This window comes from Manis pentadactyla, chromosome 9 (genome assembly GCF_030020395.1).
Source record: "Manis pentadactyla isolate mManPen7 chromosome 9, mManPen7.hap1, whole genome shotgun sequence".
NCBI classification, from domain to species: domain Eukaryota; kingdom Metazoa; phylum Chordata; class Mammalia; order Pholidota; family Manidae; genus Manis; species Manis pentadactyla.
The window spans coordinates 12,330,917-12,348,851 of record NC_080027.1 but is presented as its reverse complement, the minus strand read 5'-3'; the positions used below and the strand labels follow the sequence as shown (position 1 = coordinate 12,348,851).

The 17,935-nt window shown below is 52.6% G+C and overlaps 1 protein-coding gene across 10 annotated transcripts in view; it reads left to right on the top strand.

Moving 5' to 3' along the window:
* The window catches only part of PACS1 (phosphofurin acidic cluster sorting protein 1), a 180,138-nt gene extending 165,077 nt beyond the window's left edge, over positions 1-15,061 (top strand). For 4 of the 10 annotated variants that reach the window (XM_036929737.2, XM_036929754.2, XM_036929797.2 and 1 more), the window contains exons 11-24: positions 908-988; positions 2,226-2,341; positions 2,496-2,631; positions 3,820-3,924; positions 4,645-4,751; positions 5,454-5,608; positions 5,689-5,823; positions 6,551-6,653; positions 7,097-7,139; positions 9,295-9,337; positions 9,620-9,758; positions 11,925-12,151; positions 13,422-13,541; positions 13,653-15,061. In XM_036929737.2, the coding sequence (XP_036785632.2) occupies positions 908-988; positions 2,226-2,341; positions 2,496-2,631; positions 3,820-3,924; positions 4,645-4,751; positions 5,454-5,608; positions 5,689-5,823; positions 6,551-6,653; positions 7,097-7,139; positions 9,295-9,337; positions 9,620-9,758; positions 11,925-12,151; positions 13,422-13,541; positions 13,653-13,768 (1,626 nt within the window). In that variant the 3' untranslated portion in view covers positions 13,769-15,061. The remainder of the gene's footprint in view (positions 1-907; positions 989-2,225; positions 2,342-2,495; positions 2,632-3,819; positions 3,925-4,644; positions 4,752-5,453; positions 5,609-5,688; positions 5,824-6,550; positions 6,654-7,096; positions 7,140-9,294; positions 9,338-9,619; positions 9,759-11,924; positions 12,152-13,421; positions 13,542-13,652) is intronic. The other 6 variants (XM_036929764.2, XM_057506879.1, XM_036929779.2 and 3 more) reach the window with 4 other exon arrangements.
* Positions 15,062-17,935: the final 2,874 nt, after the last annotated feature.

The window sequence follows — 17,935 nt, the reverse complement described above, 5'->3', positions numbered from 1 at the left end:
GATATTACAATATTATTGGTTAAATTTCTTTGTTGTACTTCCCTGATAGTTCTCAGTACTATTTAATTTACTCAGAGGAAGGAAGGACTTGGGGTAATTGGGAGTAAGTGACATATCCTTGATCTTTACAACTTCCTGATTCTCCACAAGAACCAAACAGATTCACTGAGGCTGGTAAATTCCCTGTATCTAAGACCCACAACCCCCAACTGCTTATGACTTTGACATTGGTTCCCACACAGCCAAAAGTAATATTAGCAAATATGAAAATCTGGTTTTATGTATCTGTATTTGCAGAGTAATTTTTTAATATTTACAAGAAATGCTAATAAGAGTTGGGGACAAAGGGAGAATTAAGTCACACCTAAATGGCTTAATATTGGGTATCTTTTTGCTTAGTATATTTTGTTTCAAGGGTTTTCTAGACATTTCTACCAAGCAAAAAACATTTGGCTACCATGGATGTCTTTAGTGTTAAACTTCAAGACCTGGACCATAAGATCCTCCTTTCTTAGCAACTTCTGACAAACAGGAGAGCCCATATGTCCCTCCTAGGCAAGGGTGTTGACTGAATCTGGAGTCCGAGACTTTAATTAAATCACTTTATGGATCCTATAGCAAAGCCATCTAAACTTTGAGCTTCTTTTCCCTTGGTGACATCTTGTGAGAGGCAGCATTTCTGGGTTCCACATCACACTGTGCTATTGATTTAATGATTACAAAAGTAATTGACCCGGATGATCCTTCATTTTTACAAAAATATACTCTTTAGAAGATGAAAATCCCAAAGATTTTATGGGGTCTTCAAATAAAGTGAAAGTATTTTAAGCTTCTTAGAGATGTAGAAAATAAGTTGGAGGGATGAGTTATTTGGATTGGTGATGACTAATTATTATAATTTTTACAGATGGAATTGGCTGCTCTAGAAAAAGTAAAATCTGCTTGGATTAAAAATCAAGATGACAGCTTGACTGAAACAGACACTCTGGTAAGTGTGGCTCGGTTTCCTATGTCGGCTGTTTCAAATAGTTTTTGTACCTTTGGAAATAGAGGCAGGGAGACTCTCAGGACAACCCTGGACTTGTGAATGTCCTGTGTTCTTTTTCTCCTGAAATCCTTACCCTGGAGACCAGGTTATTCCCCAAATTTCAAGCCAGAGATGTCCCCATTCTGCCCTTTAATTAGATCTGGTCAAATACTAATTTGGATAATTTCTTACCGTCATCTTCATTTATTTCTGAGAGATTATGACCAGTAGCTTTCCCTGAAAAACCACCCCTTCCTCCAGTGTTGCTCATAACAGCTAAGAAGCCCACAGTGTTGAGTCTCTTGAGTGATTACTGGTCAGCTCCTTCCTCTAAGAGGTGTTAGAGTTGCCCAGGAGTACAGGCCAAGACCTCGTGAAATGGAATGAATGGTGGGGGTGTCTAATTTAACTAAACATTACATTGGCACCTTGATGGTCTCTGCCATCAAGATGTCACCCTCCAGGAGGAAAGCCAACCTGTGCACTCCTGGTGCAGAGGCTCTGTGGAGACCCAGGGAAGAGCAGAGTGATTCTGACTTGGGGGAGGCCATCAGAGCTGCTTCATGGGGTGTGCTGAATTCATCCAGGGGGACTAGAGCCTGGGCACGGTGGTTGGCAGGAGCATAGAACTTTACCAGTACCATCTGGGGGCGTGCTGTGTAGCAACCTCACCGTGAGACCTAGTGATTGAATGGAGTCCAAGGAAGAATTATTTTAGGCTTATATTTCCTATAGTAAACAATGCTGCATTAAATATCTGGTATATGACAAAACATTAGGCTTGATGCAAGCAATTTGAAGCTTACTATAGTTGCTTGCACTTTATAGTTCACCAGCAATCTGAATAACCCGGCTTCCACTCGCAACCCACCAGGCTCCCATACTGCACAGTGGAGGCTTCAAAATGAAATTCCAGTCATGTCACTTCTTGATTAAAACTCTCTCCTCCCCATCTAGAGAAGCTAGAGCATCAGCCCAGTTTGTTCATTGACAAACAGCAAATGTAGAAGACAGACTGAATAGCAGGAGACAGTGGCCAGCACACCGGGTGTGCTAAGTTAAATAAAAGAGTAAGTTTCCTCGTCAGGTGAGATAGGAGCCTAGGAGCCACGTGCTTCTGAGAGAAGAGAGCAAATGACTGAACTCCATCCTCATCATCAGGACTCCTGGGGTCACTGCTTTCTTTCCTCCGTGGCAGGACATCACTGACCAGGACACATTTGGGGATGTGAGCACAAGTCTGGTTGTGCCAGAGAAAGTCAGAACTCCCATGAAGTCCAGCAAAACAGATCTTCCAGGCTCTGCTTCTCCCAGGTACTCAAGAAACATGGGGTGGAAGGCAGAAGCCAGGTAGACAGCAGGAGGCTGTGACCATACTTAGCAGAGGCTCGTGGCCGAGGGAAGCGTGAGCTGACAGTATTTGGGGCTGGAGGGGCTGTTTAATTCCTTCTTTCCATATCTGCGGCAGCAAAGTGGATGGGGTGCACACACCCCGGCAGAAGAGGAGCACGCCCCTGAAGGAGCGGCAGCTCTCCAAGCCCCTGAGTGAGAGGACCAACAGCTCTGACAGTGAGCGGTCCCCTGACCTGGGCCACAGCACACAGGTACTATGTCTCTGCTCAAGGCCAGAACCCTCTGAGCATCCTTGGACCTCAGGTTCTGTTTTGTCATGTTCCTTGGGCAGTTAGGTGGTGGGGAAAGGAGGAGGGATACTTTGAAATGCTGTGCATAAAATCTTGAAGACAGACCTAAACAGCTAAGTCTAACATATGGGCTACTTAATACCAGTGTGGAATTGGTTTCAATGCTGATTTTTAGGGAGTGGGGGAGGGAGCAAGAAATGCTGGCATTGCCCCAGCCTGCCATTGGTCCCAAGTGGCAATTCCACACCTGGTTTGTTCTGCCTTCATCAGATGATAGTCTGGAGATTGTGCGGTGAATCAGTTGTCCTAGAGCACAGCAAACATTAAAATCTCATTGGACATCATTGATCTGAGCTCTGATGCCTGTAGTACAGCTGTGGACTGGTTGCTGTGATTTCAAGCTAGCAGATCAGTAATATTAAAAGGACCTAAGAGTGGGCTGCTGTAGAAGCACAGAAGAAACTAGACCTTGAGAATTGTGTGCCCTTTCTGAAGGCCAGTGGTATCAGCCTTGGGGAAGGAACTTGTCTATAAACTGACACCTCGCACAACTGCTGTTCCAGAGTCACAGCAAGCCCATTCATTTACCTGATAAATATCATTGACAGAAAAGTTGGTGTCAGCATGCTTCCTGAGGTTGAGGCTCTTACACAGCTGAAAATGAACCAGAGACTAAAATAGCCTAGTGCCTGGGGCGAGGTGTTGTCCCTCTTGTTGATCACTGTGTCTGAAATACCTTTGTTCCTTGTGGCAGTTGGCTCCCTGCACAGCCCTCACTGACACCCGTCAGTCCTCCCACGCCCTCATTTCATTTCATCACCTGCTCTTCTTCGTGCTTCCTGTTGCCTCTCCTGCCAGCCCCATGCCTGTACCCTCCATGGGATGCTTCCTGGGCTCTGGCTTTGCCTGCCCTCCCTCTGGTGGGGCAGCTGCTGTGGCTTTGTTCCGGTGTATGAGCCTGTTCTCTAAAGACTCTGCTTATTCTTTGTCCTCTTTCCATTTTGGTCTAGCTGGTGGATACTGGGTCTCCTCCACAAATTCCTAGTGTCTGTTCTCTCTGAATACCCCAGCTCCCTCAATTCAATACCCTCATCCCCCAGCCCCACCCTCAGGCTTCCTGGGGACTGCCTGATACTTTTGTCCCTGCAGATTCCGCGAAAGGTGGTATATGACCAACTGAATCAGATCCTGGTGTCAGATGCTGCCCTCCCAGAAAATGTCATCCTTGTGAACACCGCTGATTGGCAGGGCCAGGTAAAACACTGAAGATCGCAGGGGTGGGAAGCGAGAGACACCCCAGGGAGTGTGATTTGAGGGCAGGGCATGGAAAATAGGAAAACGATCACCAGATCTCAGGCTCCTCCTACCCAGATCTCTGGGCTCTAGTACCAGTTCTGTCATTTTCCAGCTGATAGGGGACCTTAAGTCACTAACTTTTTGTACCTCAGTTTCCTCATCTGTAAAAAAGCAGCAGTATTACCAGTGTACCTTCCTTCCAGCCTGGTTGTATGTATCAGACAACATAAACAGAATACAGGCACCTTGAGAAATAAAGTGCCATAAAATGTCAGAGGTTGCCCCTGATTCACATGAAGGCAGTTCAGAAGGGACCAAGCAACCCCCTCTGCTCCCACTCACCACTGTCCACTGGTTAGGTCTTGGTGCCAGGATCCCTCTTGCCCAGGTCTGCACCACCTGGACTGCCACCTGGAATGTAGGCTACAGAGTTATGTTAATATCTAAAGATTCTTAAACCTTCCCACATTGCCCAGTTCGTTCATCCAAGTGGGGTCTGCCTCACCTTCTCACTGGCAGCCAGAAGCCTGACCTTTGCCCAGCTTTGGTCTAAAGGACACAGGACAGGACCTTGCAGTTGGTCGGGGCCTTGCCTGCCCTCTTGGCACCTGTGGGTGTGCAGCGTCCCTGCTGCATGGTCTCATCTGTGTCCCTGTCCCCCCCACCCCCCACCCCCAGTACGTGGCAGAGCTGCTCCAGGATCAGCGGAAGCCTGTCGTGTGCACCTGTTCCGCTGTGGAGGTCCAAGCCGTGCTGTCTGCCCTGCTCACCCGTATCCAGCGCTAGTAAGGGCTTGGCTTATCTCCTGCCCTTTGGGGCTGCCTCTGACTTGATCCTCCTACCCTGACTTCCAAGCAGTGACATGACTTCCTGGCCTTGTCAGACCAAGAACCTGTGATCCTTGCATGCATCCATGATGCTCTGATGTTCCTGCTGACCCCAGAGGTCAGGATGTGAAATGTCACCTTCTTGTCCTCCCTGCCTCCCTTCCTGAACTCCTGGCATACCTTGACCTGCCTCAACCTTTTCTTAAACCCATGATGAAGGCGGCCAGGGAAAGAGGACCCAGAGTTTTTCAAATATCTTTTCCTCCCTTTCCTCTAAGAGTGCCGTGTTGCTTGGCATCCAGAGCCAGGGCTTTCCATCCCAGGACCTCCCAGGGGACCCAGAGTCCCTGCCTGAGGGAAGGAGAACTGCAGGCCTTCTGGGTGTCTGGGCTCACACCCACCATGGGCCCCCAGTGGCACTGCCCTGTTCTGTCTCCCATTAGCCTTAGCTAATTCTAGACAATTAGCTGCCCTCTCTGATCCTGGATTTCCCTCCTAAGTGCAAAAGCACTGTAGCTTTTTACCTCTCTATTATTTTGTTTACTAGTTTGTGTTTCCCCTTTGGGTTGAGATCAAGTCAAATCAGAGCTGGGGGCATCCCTGCCAGTAGGATGCTGGTGCACCTCCTGAATGTGTTGTGACCCTCCCCTTCCTCCCCAGCTGCAACTGCAACTCCTCCATGCCACGGCCGGTGAAGGTGGCGGCAGTGGGAGGCCAGAGTTACCTGAGCTCCATCCTCCGGTTCTTCGTCAAGTCGCTGGCCAGTAAGACCTCTGACTGGCTCAGCTACATGCGCTTCCTCATCGTTCCCCTCGGTAAAAATGTGGCAGATCCCACTCCTGAAGGGACAGTCTGGGAGACCAAAGGTCAGGCTGTCATTCTGTGTCCTAACCAGCTCACTTCTGGTTTCCATCTACAGGTTCTCACCCTGTGGCCAAATACTTGGGCTCAGTCGACAGTAGATACAGCAGTATCTTCCTTGATTCTGGCTGGAGAGATCTGTTCAGTCGCTCGGAGCCCCCAGTGTCAGGTAATGAATGGCCCCTTGGGATTGAGGCAGAGTGCCCCCTGTTCAGGGAGAGCCTGGCTTGGCTGAAGGGGAGCCAGGGGAGCATGCTTCTTTTCCTCCGCATGGTTCTAACACTCGCAGTCACTGTTCTCAGTAAGTATTTACTAAGAGGAGGCCATCATGTGCGGCCCCTCCACTCTGGATGGTTCTAGACTCTGCTATTTGCTGCTCCTATACATCTGAAAATAAGGAGAGCCATGAGGATGTGGTGAGGAGGACATTTCTAGTTATAGAGATCAAATAGAGGCAGAGAACAGTTAGTGGTCTACTGATGAAGGAGCAACGCCACCCCAGCACGGCTCTTCCTGAGACACAGAGTAAAGATGGCAGGGATTAGAGCAAGCGCAAGCTTGCAAAGCTGAGAGGCCTGAAGGAGGTGCTAGGCTGAGATTGATGGATGTGGAGGAGTTCCTGTAAGTTACGAGATTGGAAAAAGCAAAGACCAAGGCCGCAGCATGATATGCCTGGAAAAGCAGGGCTTTGAGGACCTGCAAAAAGAGATTGGAAGGGAGAGGACGGCTATGGGTTCGTAACTCCTGCAACTCAAGACCAAAGGCTCTTTAGAGCCCTTTCTCTACCTCAACTCCTAGGGTCTTCTGATGGGTCTGAGGAAGGAGGCTCTCTCTAACAGGGTTTTCAGATTTACCTGCTGACATAAATCGGCAGTTATCTCTTGGCTTTTCTGCAGAGCAACTGGACGTGGTGGGGCGGGTGATGCAATATGTCAGTGGAGCTGGCGTGACACACCAGCTTCCTGTAGCTGAAGCCATGCTGACCTGCAGGCATAAGTTGTAAGTTTGCCTTTGGGGGGTATCTTAAAAACAGGTGGGTGGCCCAGATAAATCTTGAATTTTCTCTGCTTTTTCACATTTTCCTTCTCCCTGCTCCATTTCCCTTCTTAGAAACCCAAGAGACTAGGAGAGAAACAGAGTTTTGACTGCCTCCCATCCAGTCCCTCTCTTCTTTACCCTGGGCCTCCCCACATGGGTTCCCTCATTACAGAGAAACCCATCCGAGGACTGAAGTTCAGAGGTGGGGGCAGGGGTGTAGTGTTCAGAATTGGGTCGTTTGCCTCCCTTATGTGGCTCCCCATGCCATCCTGAGACGTGATGACAAGATGTCATGTAGTGTCTGGACTCCCTAGAAGCCACAATAAAATGTGAAAAACTTATGTCCCCAGTTCTCCATGCCATCTCACCCAGTAACTGTAAAACTTCCCTGTCTCTCTCAATAGCCCTGATGAAGACTCGTATCAGAAGTTTATCCCTTTCATTGGCGTAAGTATTGCCTCCCCTCTCCTCTGCACCTCCCGAGGACCTCCTGGCTCCCTGGCCTCCCCCAACGCACACACAAAAATAAAAGACTCATCTAAACGGGGGGGTCTCATCTAGAGACAGTTTTGCCCCCAGGGGACATCTGGCAATGTCTGCAGACATTTTTGGTTGTCCCAGCTGGGAGTGGGGGTGTTACTGGCATCTAGTGGGTAGGGACCAGGGATGCTGCTTAACTTCCTGTAGCCCCCACGACAGAGGATGATCAGGCCCCTAACGTCAATATTGCCAAGATGGGGAAACCCTGGGCTGGGGCACATACTGAGCTGTTCTTTCAGTGTCCTCCTTTCCCGAACCGTGGCCATCCCAGGTCATCACTGGTATCTTATGTTTGTTACCACAGACCTGAACCTAGGGAGTGTTTTCCAAAGCATAGCTTCTATGGCTCCAGGGAAAAGTAGGCTGCCTCAGAAATAATGTTAAGATGGTATTATAAAGAGAAGTCTGAGAAATAGGTTATTTCTGTCTTCAGGGTCAGACAGAACACTGAGAAGAAGAGGCTCTAGCCCCCACCTCAGTCTCCAGATGAGTTGATTTTGAAAGCAAAGGGGAAACACCTTGAATGTCTCCAACATCGGTGGTACTGGCCTTTGTTCATTCGGCAGTAGCTGGGCCACAGGGCCGAGGCCACCGACCAAGAGAGGGGTCCCAGAGGGGACAGAGCCGATGCCTTGCTGGGGCCAAAGCCCACTACAGAGGCCTGGCTGAAAGCTCGGATTTTCATGTAGGAGAGGAACAGATTTCCCTTCCAGACGAGCTTGTATCTTTTCCTATAGTCTCCTTGAGGATCCCTGCTTGCCTCTGTGGGGGAAGGGACATGTACACATGAGGAGCCCAGCTCCAACTGTCCCTGTTCTCTGCTCGCCCCAGATTGTGCATGTCTTGAGGTATCTTGGGAGATGCCTGAGCCTGGGGAAAATCTCCTGCCCCTTCTCATGACTTGCAAACCTCCCACGCGGCCAGTCCAGTCAATCCCTGTTAGCTCTCAGGGCTGCTCCCAAAGCCACTTTGGAGGCTCCAGACCTTGGTCCATAGCCTGAGCTGATGGTCTGACTCACATCTTCATGGAGCTGTGGGATCTTCAAGGAGCTATGGGTCACTGCCCGTTCTGGCTTCACAGCCAAGAAGGAGACACAAAATTTTAAGTTCAAACAAAGGAGCTGGAAGCCTCATGCAATGCCAGGGGAGCAAAGGGAGTCCTATACAGAAAGCTCAGAGTGTTGATATGTTATTTTCCGGGAACTGAAATAAGGCTGCATTAAGAATTTGTACAGACTTCAGTGAATGGCAGCTCTGTGCTCTGAGCAGCCTCGAGGGGACCACCTGCATTTGATCTCCACTCCACATCAGTCCCTAGGATCCAGGTTTGACGACCTCCCAGCTGTGCTGCATGTCTGCCAGGGGCTAGGTCCCAGGCCTGCTGGTTCACAGGACTTTACCTGCCCCTGCCAGCCACAGCCATGGCAGTTAAATAGTCTGTCTCTAGCTGTGCCCTTTGCTGGCCACTGGAGGGCCCCCTCTGTCCCCAGGATTCTCTGTGAGGTATCTAAAATTCTTTAGGAAGCTGAAATTATCCCTCCTGCCTTGGGGTGGGTACCCACCACCCACCCCTCATCCATATTCGTCCCGATTCCAGGAAGTCTGGAAAGGAGGGAGCTGGTGTTGGCACGTCAGTGCATCGTCTTGGCTTGGTGCCGCAGGCAGGCGTGCAGAGCACCCTCACTGTGACATCCCGTGTTCCCAGGCCTTCTCGCAGCAGCTCCCCCTCCCTCTTCCTCTCTGACATGAGAAGGTGGCCTCCTACCATGTGGTCTTAGGAGAAATGAGATCAGGATACGGAAATGGTTCCTGCCTTCGAGGTGGCTTTGGCCTTATCCCCGGAGAAGGGCTGCACAGTCTCATGTGCCCCCACCTCATTATTTGGACTGGCTTTTTCACATCTCTTAAAGATCAGGGCTGCTCTGGATTTGCAAAGATCTTAAAAGCCTCTGACCAAATAATGTGCAGTAACAGCTGTTGTTTCCAACCATCTGCTTCCAGCTGGATCAAAACGTGTCCAGCTTTAGTGAGAGGATCTAATGCAGTATCTCTTTTCTCCCAGGTGGTGAAGGTGGGTCTGGTTGAAGACTCCCCTTCAATGACAGGTGAGCCTGGGGCCCCTTGGCTTCTGTAGTGAGGGTGGTGCCCTCCTGGCCTCCTTTCTGGTCCAGCAGACCAGAGGGTGATGCCTTTGGGTATCCTCAGCTTAAGTCAGAGTTTGAGCAGGAAGATGGTGGGCACTCCCACTCCCCAGGTAAAGCCGTGGCAGGGGTGGTGGGGAGGCATCTAAGGCCCAGAGAAGAGCAGGCCGCAGCTGAGACAGGGACACCTTGACTCCTTGCCCCCTGCATGTCAGGGTGGCTTCCTCAGGCTGTGTTTGTCCCCAGCAGGTGATGGGGACGACTCACCTGTGGTCAGCCTTACTGTGCCCTCCACATCACCACCCTCCAGCTCGGGCTTGAGCCGAGATGCCACAGCCACGCCACCCTCGTCCCCATCCATGAGCAGTGCCCTCGCCATTGTGGGGTAAGGCCCTTGCCTGTACCTGTCCCTCCATCAGGGCCTGGGGGCCTTGACTTCCCTGCTGCCTGCAGCAGCATAGAACAGGACAACACATGAGGGGGCGAGGGGGGGCTTAGAAAGTACTTTGGTGGTGAGGACACAGAGTTAGAATTCCGAGATGTAGCATGTCATGGAACAGCTCTGTGAAGTGGAGGGTTCTTTCTGCCCAATCTCACACGTTATATGGCTGAACGAGACAGAGGGCAGAGAGGCCCTTTGTGGCTATAAAGTGCTGTGTGTGTCTTGTGACACTGCCCAGCGTGGTGAAAAAGTGTGGGTATGGGAGTCTAACCCAGGCTCAGTTTGAGCTGTTCTGTGTATGTCTACTGTATTAGCTAGGGTTAAAGAACAAATTATTCAGGGACATGGGTTAAAGCACAGTAAGAGGGGGCTTTATTCAAAGTGGGGCTATCATGGGGATTTATAGCTAAGGAGAAGGTAGGGGCCAGGATGGAAATTACTAAGAGGAGACATCAGGGGGCAGGGGGAGTCTGGCTAAACTGACCCAACAGGATCCTTGATGAACAGCCTGGGGGTCAGAAATCTCCTGGGGGGCTGGGGGGTGAAGAATCTGATGGGAATCAAGGGTGATCAGATATGGGGCAGGGGTGGGGGTTCTTGTTAAAATGAGATTTTACAAGGAAGTGCACAGGTAGGAGCAAAGGTTCAGGAGCCTGATGAAGTTTGGTCCTGCCAATAACCTTTGTCACTTAGACAACTTACTAAGTTTCATTTCTGATTCTGAAAGTTGGGGTGAAATAGCCACATCTCAGTCTTGTTGTGAGGCTTACATAAGAATGTGTCAGGGCCTAGTATGAGGGAGGTGTGGCCTTCTCTCCTGCATTCATCTGTCTGTCCGTCGGCGTGGTGGCCGCATGAGGCCCTGGAGCTGGAGCTGCAAACGGGATGGCAGTCCCTGGTCCTGGTGCCCAGGCTCCTGGTCCCCAGCAGTGCCAAGGCAGCGAATTCAAGCCGTGTGGGCTGCAGTAAGTGCTGTGAAAAGTTAGTGGGGGATGTCTTTAGGATCTGAGGTACCCAGAGTAGATCCGGTGGCCAGGGAGGCCTCTGGGTTAAGCAGCTGACAGGGAGGGGCAGGGGGTCTCCCGCAGGGCAGCCCAGGGAACAGGCTCTCAGGGGAGGAATGGGTGGGGCCTGGCTCAGAACATCAGGGCACCCTGCTCCTCCTTCTGCACTGCATTGCTTCCTCTGCCTTGCCTCCTCCTGTCCCTCTGATGAGGGCCTTTGTAGCAGCCGAAAGGGTAGGACTGGCCAGTGGCTTTTCCAGAGCCACCAAGGATCCTCATGATCCTCCAAAAGAGTGTGTTCTCAGAGGCCAGCTCTCCCTTGCCCTCTCTTTCCCTGGTCATCACACTTCAAGATCATATACTGACCAGAGAAGGAAGTTGCAGGAGAGGAGTCCCACACAGCCAGGTTATGCCCTGGTGACCCACAGTTCAGGCTTCCTGGGGGCTCTGGGCCCCAGCCTGCCTCAGCCTCCTTTCCTGCCCCACTGAAGCTGGTTTCTAGTGGAAGGCTGCAACCAGACAGAAAGAAACATCAGATGACTTTTGTAGCCTTTGTACCTATTGTGTCTGGCACCTCCTTTCAAGAAAGCATCAGCTCTTTCTCTGCTTGGAGCTAAAATTATCCCCGAGCTAGAAGTGCCGTAAACAAGAGAAAGGCAGGTCGGCATCCGTCAGCAAGCCCCGCGCCGGCCACCATGCTGCCTGCCACCTCTGCCCTATTGAATCTCTCCAGCCCTTGGCTGCTTTTTGCCAAGCTCTGTTTGCTGGGTGTGTGCCTGTGTGTGCACGGGTGTGTGTGCGTGGGCATGTGTGCATGCGCGTTCTTCCTTTGTAAAGCTTCCTTCTTTTCTGCCTCCTTTATCCCCCACCACCATGACTTTTTAATTGGTTTTTGTCAAAGTGACTCGGGACTTGAACGTCTCCTGGCTTTGTCCTCACATCAGCCTGACTCCTCACTGCCACACATACCAACTCTGTGAAACCGGAGCCACATAGCCAGCCACCTCCTTTGGTCCCTCCCAGAGCCTGGCGGGCCCCCCTCAGCCCTCTCTGTCCATGTGGTGGGCAGCTGGGGCAGAGCCTGCTCCGTTCCTGTCTCCTCCAGGAGCCCCAACAGCCCCTATGGGGACGTGATTGGCCTCCAGGTGGACTACTGGCTGGGCCACCCTGGGGAGCGGAGGAGGGAAGGTGACAAGAGGGATGCCAGCTCCAAGAACACCCTCAAGAGTGTCTTCCGCTCAGTACAGGTTTCCCGCCTACCCCATGGTGGGGAGGGCCAGCTTTCTGGCACCATGGCTATGACTGTGGTCACCAAAGAGAAGAACAAGAAAGGTAAGTGATACCCGAGGCCAGAGGCAGTGGGGGCCACCACGCCACTCCACCTCTTCTCTCAGAGTTGGGGGAGACCGGGAGACCCCAGCAGAGGGCGCAGCAGCGCATGCACCGCACAGTCCCGCCTGGGGCCCTGCGGGGGTCCTGCCTCACCTTGTGAGACAAGGCTGTTCCTGCTGTCATGAAGGAGATCGAGGTCCCCAGTGAGTCTCACTGGTCCCTACCTGCCGAACGTCAGCACCTTAGGGCTGAGGCTGTTGGTGCTGCCATAAGGAAGGGAGCCTTCCTGGCCACCACCCTCAGGGATGGACCGTGTGACCAAAGAGGACATCTCCATGGTCACTGGCCCCTTGGAGCACAGCATACACACTCAAGCCTTCATGAGCAAAAGGTCATGGTTGTTTATAAGAATTAAGGGAAATACATACCATTCCAGATAAGAGGGGTGGCCTAAGGCACCAGAGGTAGAGTTGAGGGTAGCCCTGGGCCCTGTGCTCTGGGGAGTGAGGCAGGAGTTCCCCCCAAGCCTGGCCAGGGCTGGGGCAGTGCTTGCTGCTGTCAGCTCCCATTGTAAACCCACAGATCTGGCCAGGGTGACTCGAGGGCCCTTGCTGACCCACTCACCCAGCTGTCAGGAAGGGGGCTTTAACTGTGGGACCCACTCCTCCTCCTCTGGGTACTCCCAAAGCAGTTGGGGCTCTCTGTTCATGCCTGCACTCTACAGATCTACCTTGGAGGACAGGCAGGGGGCTCTGCAAGGCCAGCAGATGAAAACAGACCTGTACCCCAGAGACTCGCCTGGGGTGGCCAGTCAGCTCAGCAGGGTCTCCGTTCCTGCCTCTTCCCAGGTGGGGAGTGGGCCAGGGAGTGTGCCCCTGGCACCAGGCAGAGGGGCAGAGCTGTACATATGCTGCTCAGCCTTTCTGCGGCCCCAGAAGACAGCCCCACACAGCACATGAGTGTGCAAGGTAGTGCACCAGAGCACCTAAGCTAGGAGGGACCTCAGTTACCATCTGGCCCCAGGCCCTCATTATACAGACGAAGATCTCAAGACCCAGGGAGACCAAGGGACAGGTGGGATATTGGTCAAAGCCAGGAGACCAGTGCAGGAGTAGGGCAGGAGCTGGCCTGAGGAGTGCAGGGAAGGAAGGGATGGCTTCTCGCAGATCACCTCCCCTTCCCCAGGAAGATGGCCAAGGCAGGGACGAGGGAGGAGTGGGATGGCTGCTTTTCCAGGAGCTGTGACAGGCGGGTCCTGCTTGCGTTCCAGTTCCCACGATCTTCCTGAGCAAGAAACCTCGAGAAAAGGAGGTGGATTCCAAGAGCCAGGTCATCGAAGGCATCAGCCGCCTCATCTGCTCTGCCAAGCAGCAGCAGACCATGCTGAGAGGTGGGCAGATGCAAGAGGGGTGACGGGGACTCTGGGAGAAGGAGGTGATGGCCTCCCAAGGGGAACCCCTTAGCAGCCCTGGTTACACCCTCCTTACCTTGTCACCCCCAGTGTCCATTGATGGAGTTGAGTGGAGTGACATCAAGTTCTTCCAGCTGGCTGCCCAGTGGCCAACCCATGTCAAGCACTTTCCAGTGGGACTTTTCAGCGGCACCAAGGCCACCTGAGGGCACTGTCTCCTGGCTACTCTCTCCTGGCACTGCCACCAGCCTCACCGCCTGCAGGCAGGGGTAGGCCAACAGGCCTGGGCCTAGCATCCTCCCTTCCTGGCCCTGGGGCCTGCGTCTCCCTTGCCTAGTCCTGAAGGACACTGCCACTGGGGACACTGCTCCCCTCCCCTGTGCTCAGGCCCCTCTCTTCCTCCATTTCTTCCTCACCTTCCTGCTCCAGGCCCGAGGCATGTTGATTTTGCCTCCTGGCGCCTGTCCCTGGAATTAAGTCTGCCCAGCCCTCCTTCTACCTTCCAGCCTCTCCCTCCATGTGACACCAGTTTCCTTCCTGGAAATAGGACCTGGGATCCTGGCCCACAGCTGAGAGTTGAGCCCAGCCCTCCCCTCCACATCAGGATCTCATTTTTTAAAACCCAGCTGCCAGACTCACCCGCCCCCCTGAACTGTGGCCCACTCACCACTGCTGCAGGCTCTCCCGCCGGGGGTGAGAGCCCATAGGACTCCCCCTTCCCCGGTCACAGAGCAGCCCCAGCCCTCCTCACCCCAGGACAGTGCTTCTGTGGCCATACTGTACCGGGTATTTCTGGGATGCAGGGCCTTCTTGCCTCCCCTGCACGACTTCCTACCACCCCAGGCCCCTGGAGATGTTGCACGCATCCTTGAGCGTTTCTTTGGTTCTCTGCATGGCCCATCTCGGTAGCTCCATGTGACTCACCTGGACACCAGTCCCCATCCTTGTGGCCCCGCGTTTTGATGACTCCTACTCTGCCTCCCACCCTTCCGCCTCTCCCTGAAACCTGGAGAGAGGGAGGCAGACCCCCACCCATGAATTGTCTGTAACCCTCTATCTCCCCATTCCCTCCATTTTGTCCCTTTGTCTCCCTTTCCTGGTCCCATCTGTCCTTCTCATGCCTGGGCCCCAGCCTCCCTCCAGCAGACGCCCTCCTCCATCTTACCGCACACCTAGGTCTGGCCAACCACCGGCCCCTGGGGAGGAGCTGCGTACAGAGGGCCGCCCCCATCCCCGAGCCACAGCTCAGCACTCCCAGAGCTTTTACACTTGCCCTCCCATCCCTCCCAGAGGTTTTTGCACAGAACTTCATTTGGGGAGGTGTTGTTCTCATTCTCCAGCCCTCCCCAAAACTTCTGCAGGCCTTACCCTAGCTCAGCCCTGCTGTCCAGAACATCACCTGGGCTGCTCTCTCTCAGGCCAGAGAGAGGGGTGGGGTGCAAAGGACTGAGTGGATGGTGGGTTTTTCATTCAATAAACTGGTGATTTCTTACCAATGAGCAAGCCTTGGGCTTCTGTGCCTCTCACTGCAATGCCAGATCAGCCCCCTAGCCTCTGTCCCTATACAGCGCAGCCAATGCCACTCAAAATCAACTAGGAAAAATCAGCCTGCAGCTGGCTGGAAAGAAGCGTAGTCCCATTTTCTTAAAGAAACAGAGGCAGGATGGTGTCTTGCCCAGTATGAAGCAAGCAGAGGTTAGAAACAGAAATAACACCATTCCCACACCAAAATCCCATTTTTCTCCAGGACTCACCATCCCCAGGTCACACCACCAAGGCAGTGACATGTCGAGGGCAGTTCCCCATTCTTCTGATTGAAGATTCGGACATGGCTTCTCTCCCCTTAAGCTAATGTCCTGCCATAGCTTCTGAAAGTTGCTGAAGTCTGAGGCTCAATGGAGGGGGCTGTGGCAGCAGCCTGCATCCCCGCTTCCTGGACACCTGGCCCTTCATACACTCTCAGGACCAAGGCCTGTGCACCGAGCCTCCTCTGGTGAAGCGCCCAAAGGTGGGGGCTTGTGGGGGGGGGCCTTGTTGTCCTTGCCCTACAGGCACAGCCACCAAGGAGTGGCTGGCCAAGAAGGGCAGGCTATCACTGGTTCCCCAAGCCTGTGGCCAGATGATCTCATGGAGTGAGGCTCTGGGACTCAGCAGTGTGGTCCTGCACAAACTCTGTGCCTGGAAAATGGGAATGATATCTGCCTCCCTGCCTCCCAGGGGCAGGAATTCAGTGAGGTCTACAGAAGCATCCCAGAAATGCAATCTGCGTGCTAGTTACCAAAAAATGTACAATCTGGTTGATGAGAGGAAACAGCAGGAGTCAGGTCTGAGGTGAACTGGAAAGGTTGGGAGGGTTGCCTCACAGAGTGAACAGGGAGCAGGCAGTGGGAGGGGGTTCAGGTGGGGCTGGGGGCGCTGGGAGCTCGTGGGAGTCCCCAGGGAGGAGTAGGTGACAAGGACACTCAGGTGGTCGGGATCTCGCCCGGCTCGTGCAGCAAACACCGGTCAGAGCTCCCATGCTAGAAATGACTTCCCGGACTCCGCATCCTCTGGCAGCCACCCCATGTCTTTGCTGCCCTGAGAGAAAAATTCTCCAAGAGTTGTTGGAGTTCCCTGCCTCCACTTCATCCCACTCCAAGCTCTTTTTCTCACGTCCCCATAACAAGTATCCTTACCAAGGTCACGGATGACTTGGCCTGCCAAAGCCAAGGGTCAGCTTCCGGTCTGACCTTAGTAGCTTTTGAGGCACATACTGCCTGCGGAATCGCTTCCTCCACCGGGCCTGTGAGCGGCACTCTGCTCTCCTCCCAGCTCACTGGCTGCTCTTCCCCAGCCTCTGGCCGCCTCTCCCACTCTCAGCCTGTGGTGTGAAATGCTCCCTGCACACAGACTTCACCCTCCTTTGGCTCTGGAGGCCAAACACTTTGGAATCATCCTTGACTCCCCTTCTCCAGTACCCAGCAGACCCTAGAGTACCGCGTTCGCCCCTTGTTGCGGTGATGACAGCGATACGTACACAGACCTGGTTCACTTCAGTTCTTTATTGTTGCTCGGAAGGCCGGGAGAAGGCGAGTGAGAAAAAGCAACAGCCGGGGGGAGCGAATGAGAAGAAGAATGAGGGGAGAGAGGGAGACAGAGATTGAGAGAGTGGGAAAGAGAGTGAGTGCTTCTTTCCTGCTTATGCCTTATATAAAGGAAGCTGGCCTATGGTGATCAAGCCTATAGGAGCAACTTCCTTATGCTAATGCCACCTAACCAGGCAGGGTGGCGCCCAGGAAGCGTGCGCCACCTTAGGGCATTGGTCAACTAGAGTGGAAGGGCGGTGTTCAGCCATAGTGGGACTCAGCCTCGGCCGTAGGCCGGCCCCTACACTAGAGGTTTCGCCTTCAGGACAGATCCAGAAGCCAACAGCTCCCACCCCTTTCAGCACTGCTGTTATCACTTGTCTGGATATTGTAATAGCCTCCTAATTATCTCCACTTACACCTACTCTTCCTGTAGTCTATTCTCCACACCATAGCCAGAGAGAGCTTTTAAAAATGTTAATCAGGTTGTGTTAAATTACTGATTCAAACTGTCCAAGTGGCTTCCCATCCCACTAGGAATATAATCCCAAACCTCCTCAGGACCTAAAGCCTACCTGATCTGACCTCGGGGGGACTGCCTGAGCTCCTCTCCTCTCACTGCCCCTCACTCCCAGTCCTCTGGTTCCTCAGACCCCAGGCACATTCTGCCTCAGGCCCTTTGCAGAAGCTGTTCCCCTTGCCCGTCATGTTTCTACCTTGATAGGTGAGGCTTGTTCCCTCATTTCAAGTTTTGGCTTAAATATCACTGCCCTGTTTAACTGTAAAAATAGCACCTCCCTTTTTCCTCTCCCTCCTTTATTTTTCTCAGCACTTCTCACTCCTCGGCATTTAATTATTCATTTGTATGTCTCTTCCTACTACTATGGAAGCTCCAAGAAAATGGGGAATTTTTTTTCCTCTGCAATATCCTTGGTACCCAGGATACTGCTTGGCTCATCATACATACACAGGAAATATTTGTTGAAGATTGGATGAGTATTCATGCTGCTGGAATGGGGTCCCCAATCCAGATGTGCTGTTCCGACTTTAATGCCTCTGCCTAAAGCACACCTGGGTTTTCTCCCAGGCCCTGGCGTGAGAAGATAGGCATGTACTCTGAGCAAAGAGAAATAAGAGAGTTGTGTAGAAATGGTTTCCAGGATTCCAAACACAAGGGAACCCGGGTGGGAGACTGACGTGCTGGCCCAGTCACTGAGAGTTAAGTGGGACAGAGCCTAATTGCCCCCGGGGCTGCCAGAAACATTCTCCAAAGGCAAAGGGGTGGCATTTTGGTGCAAGGTTGAAGAA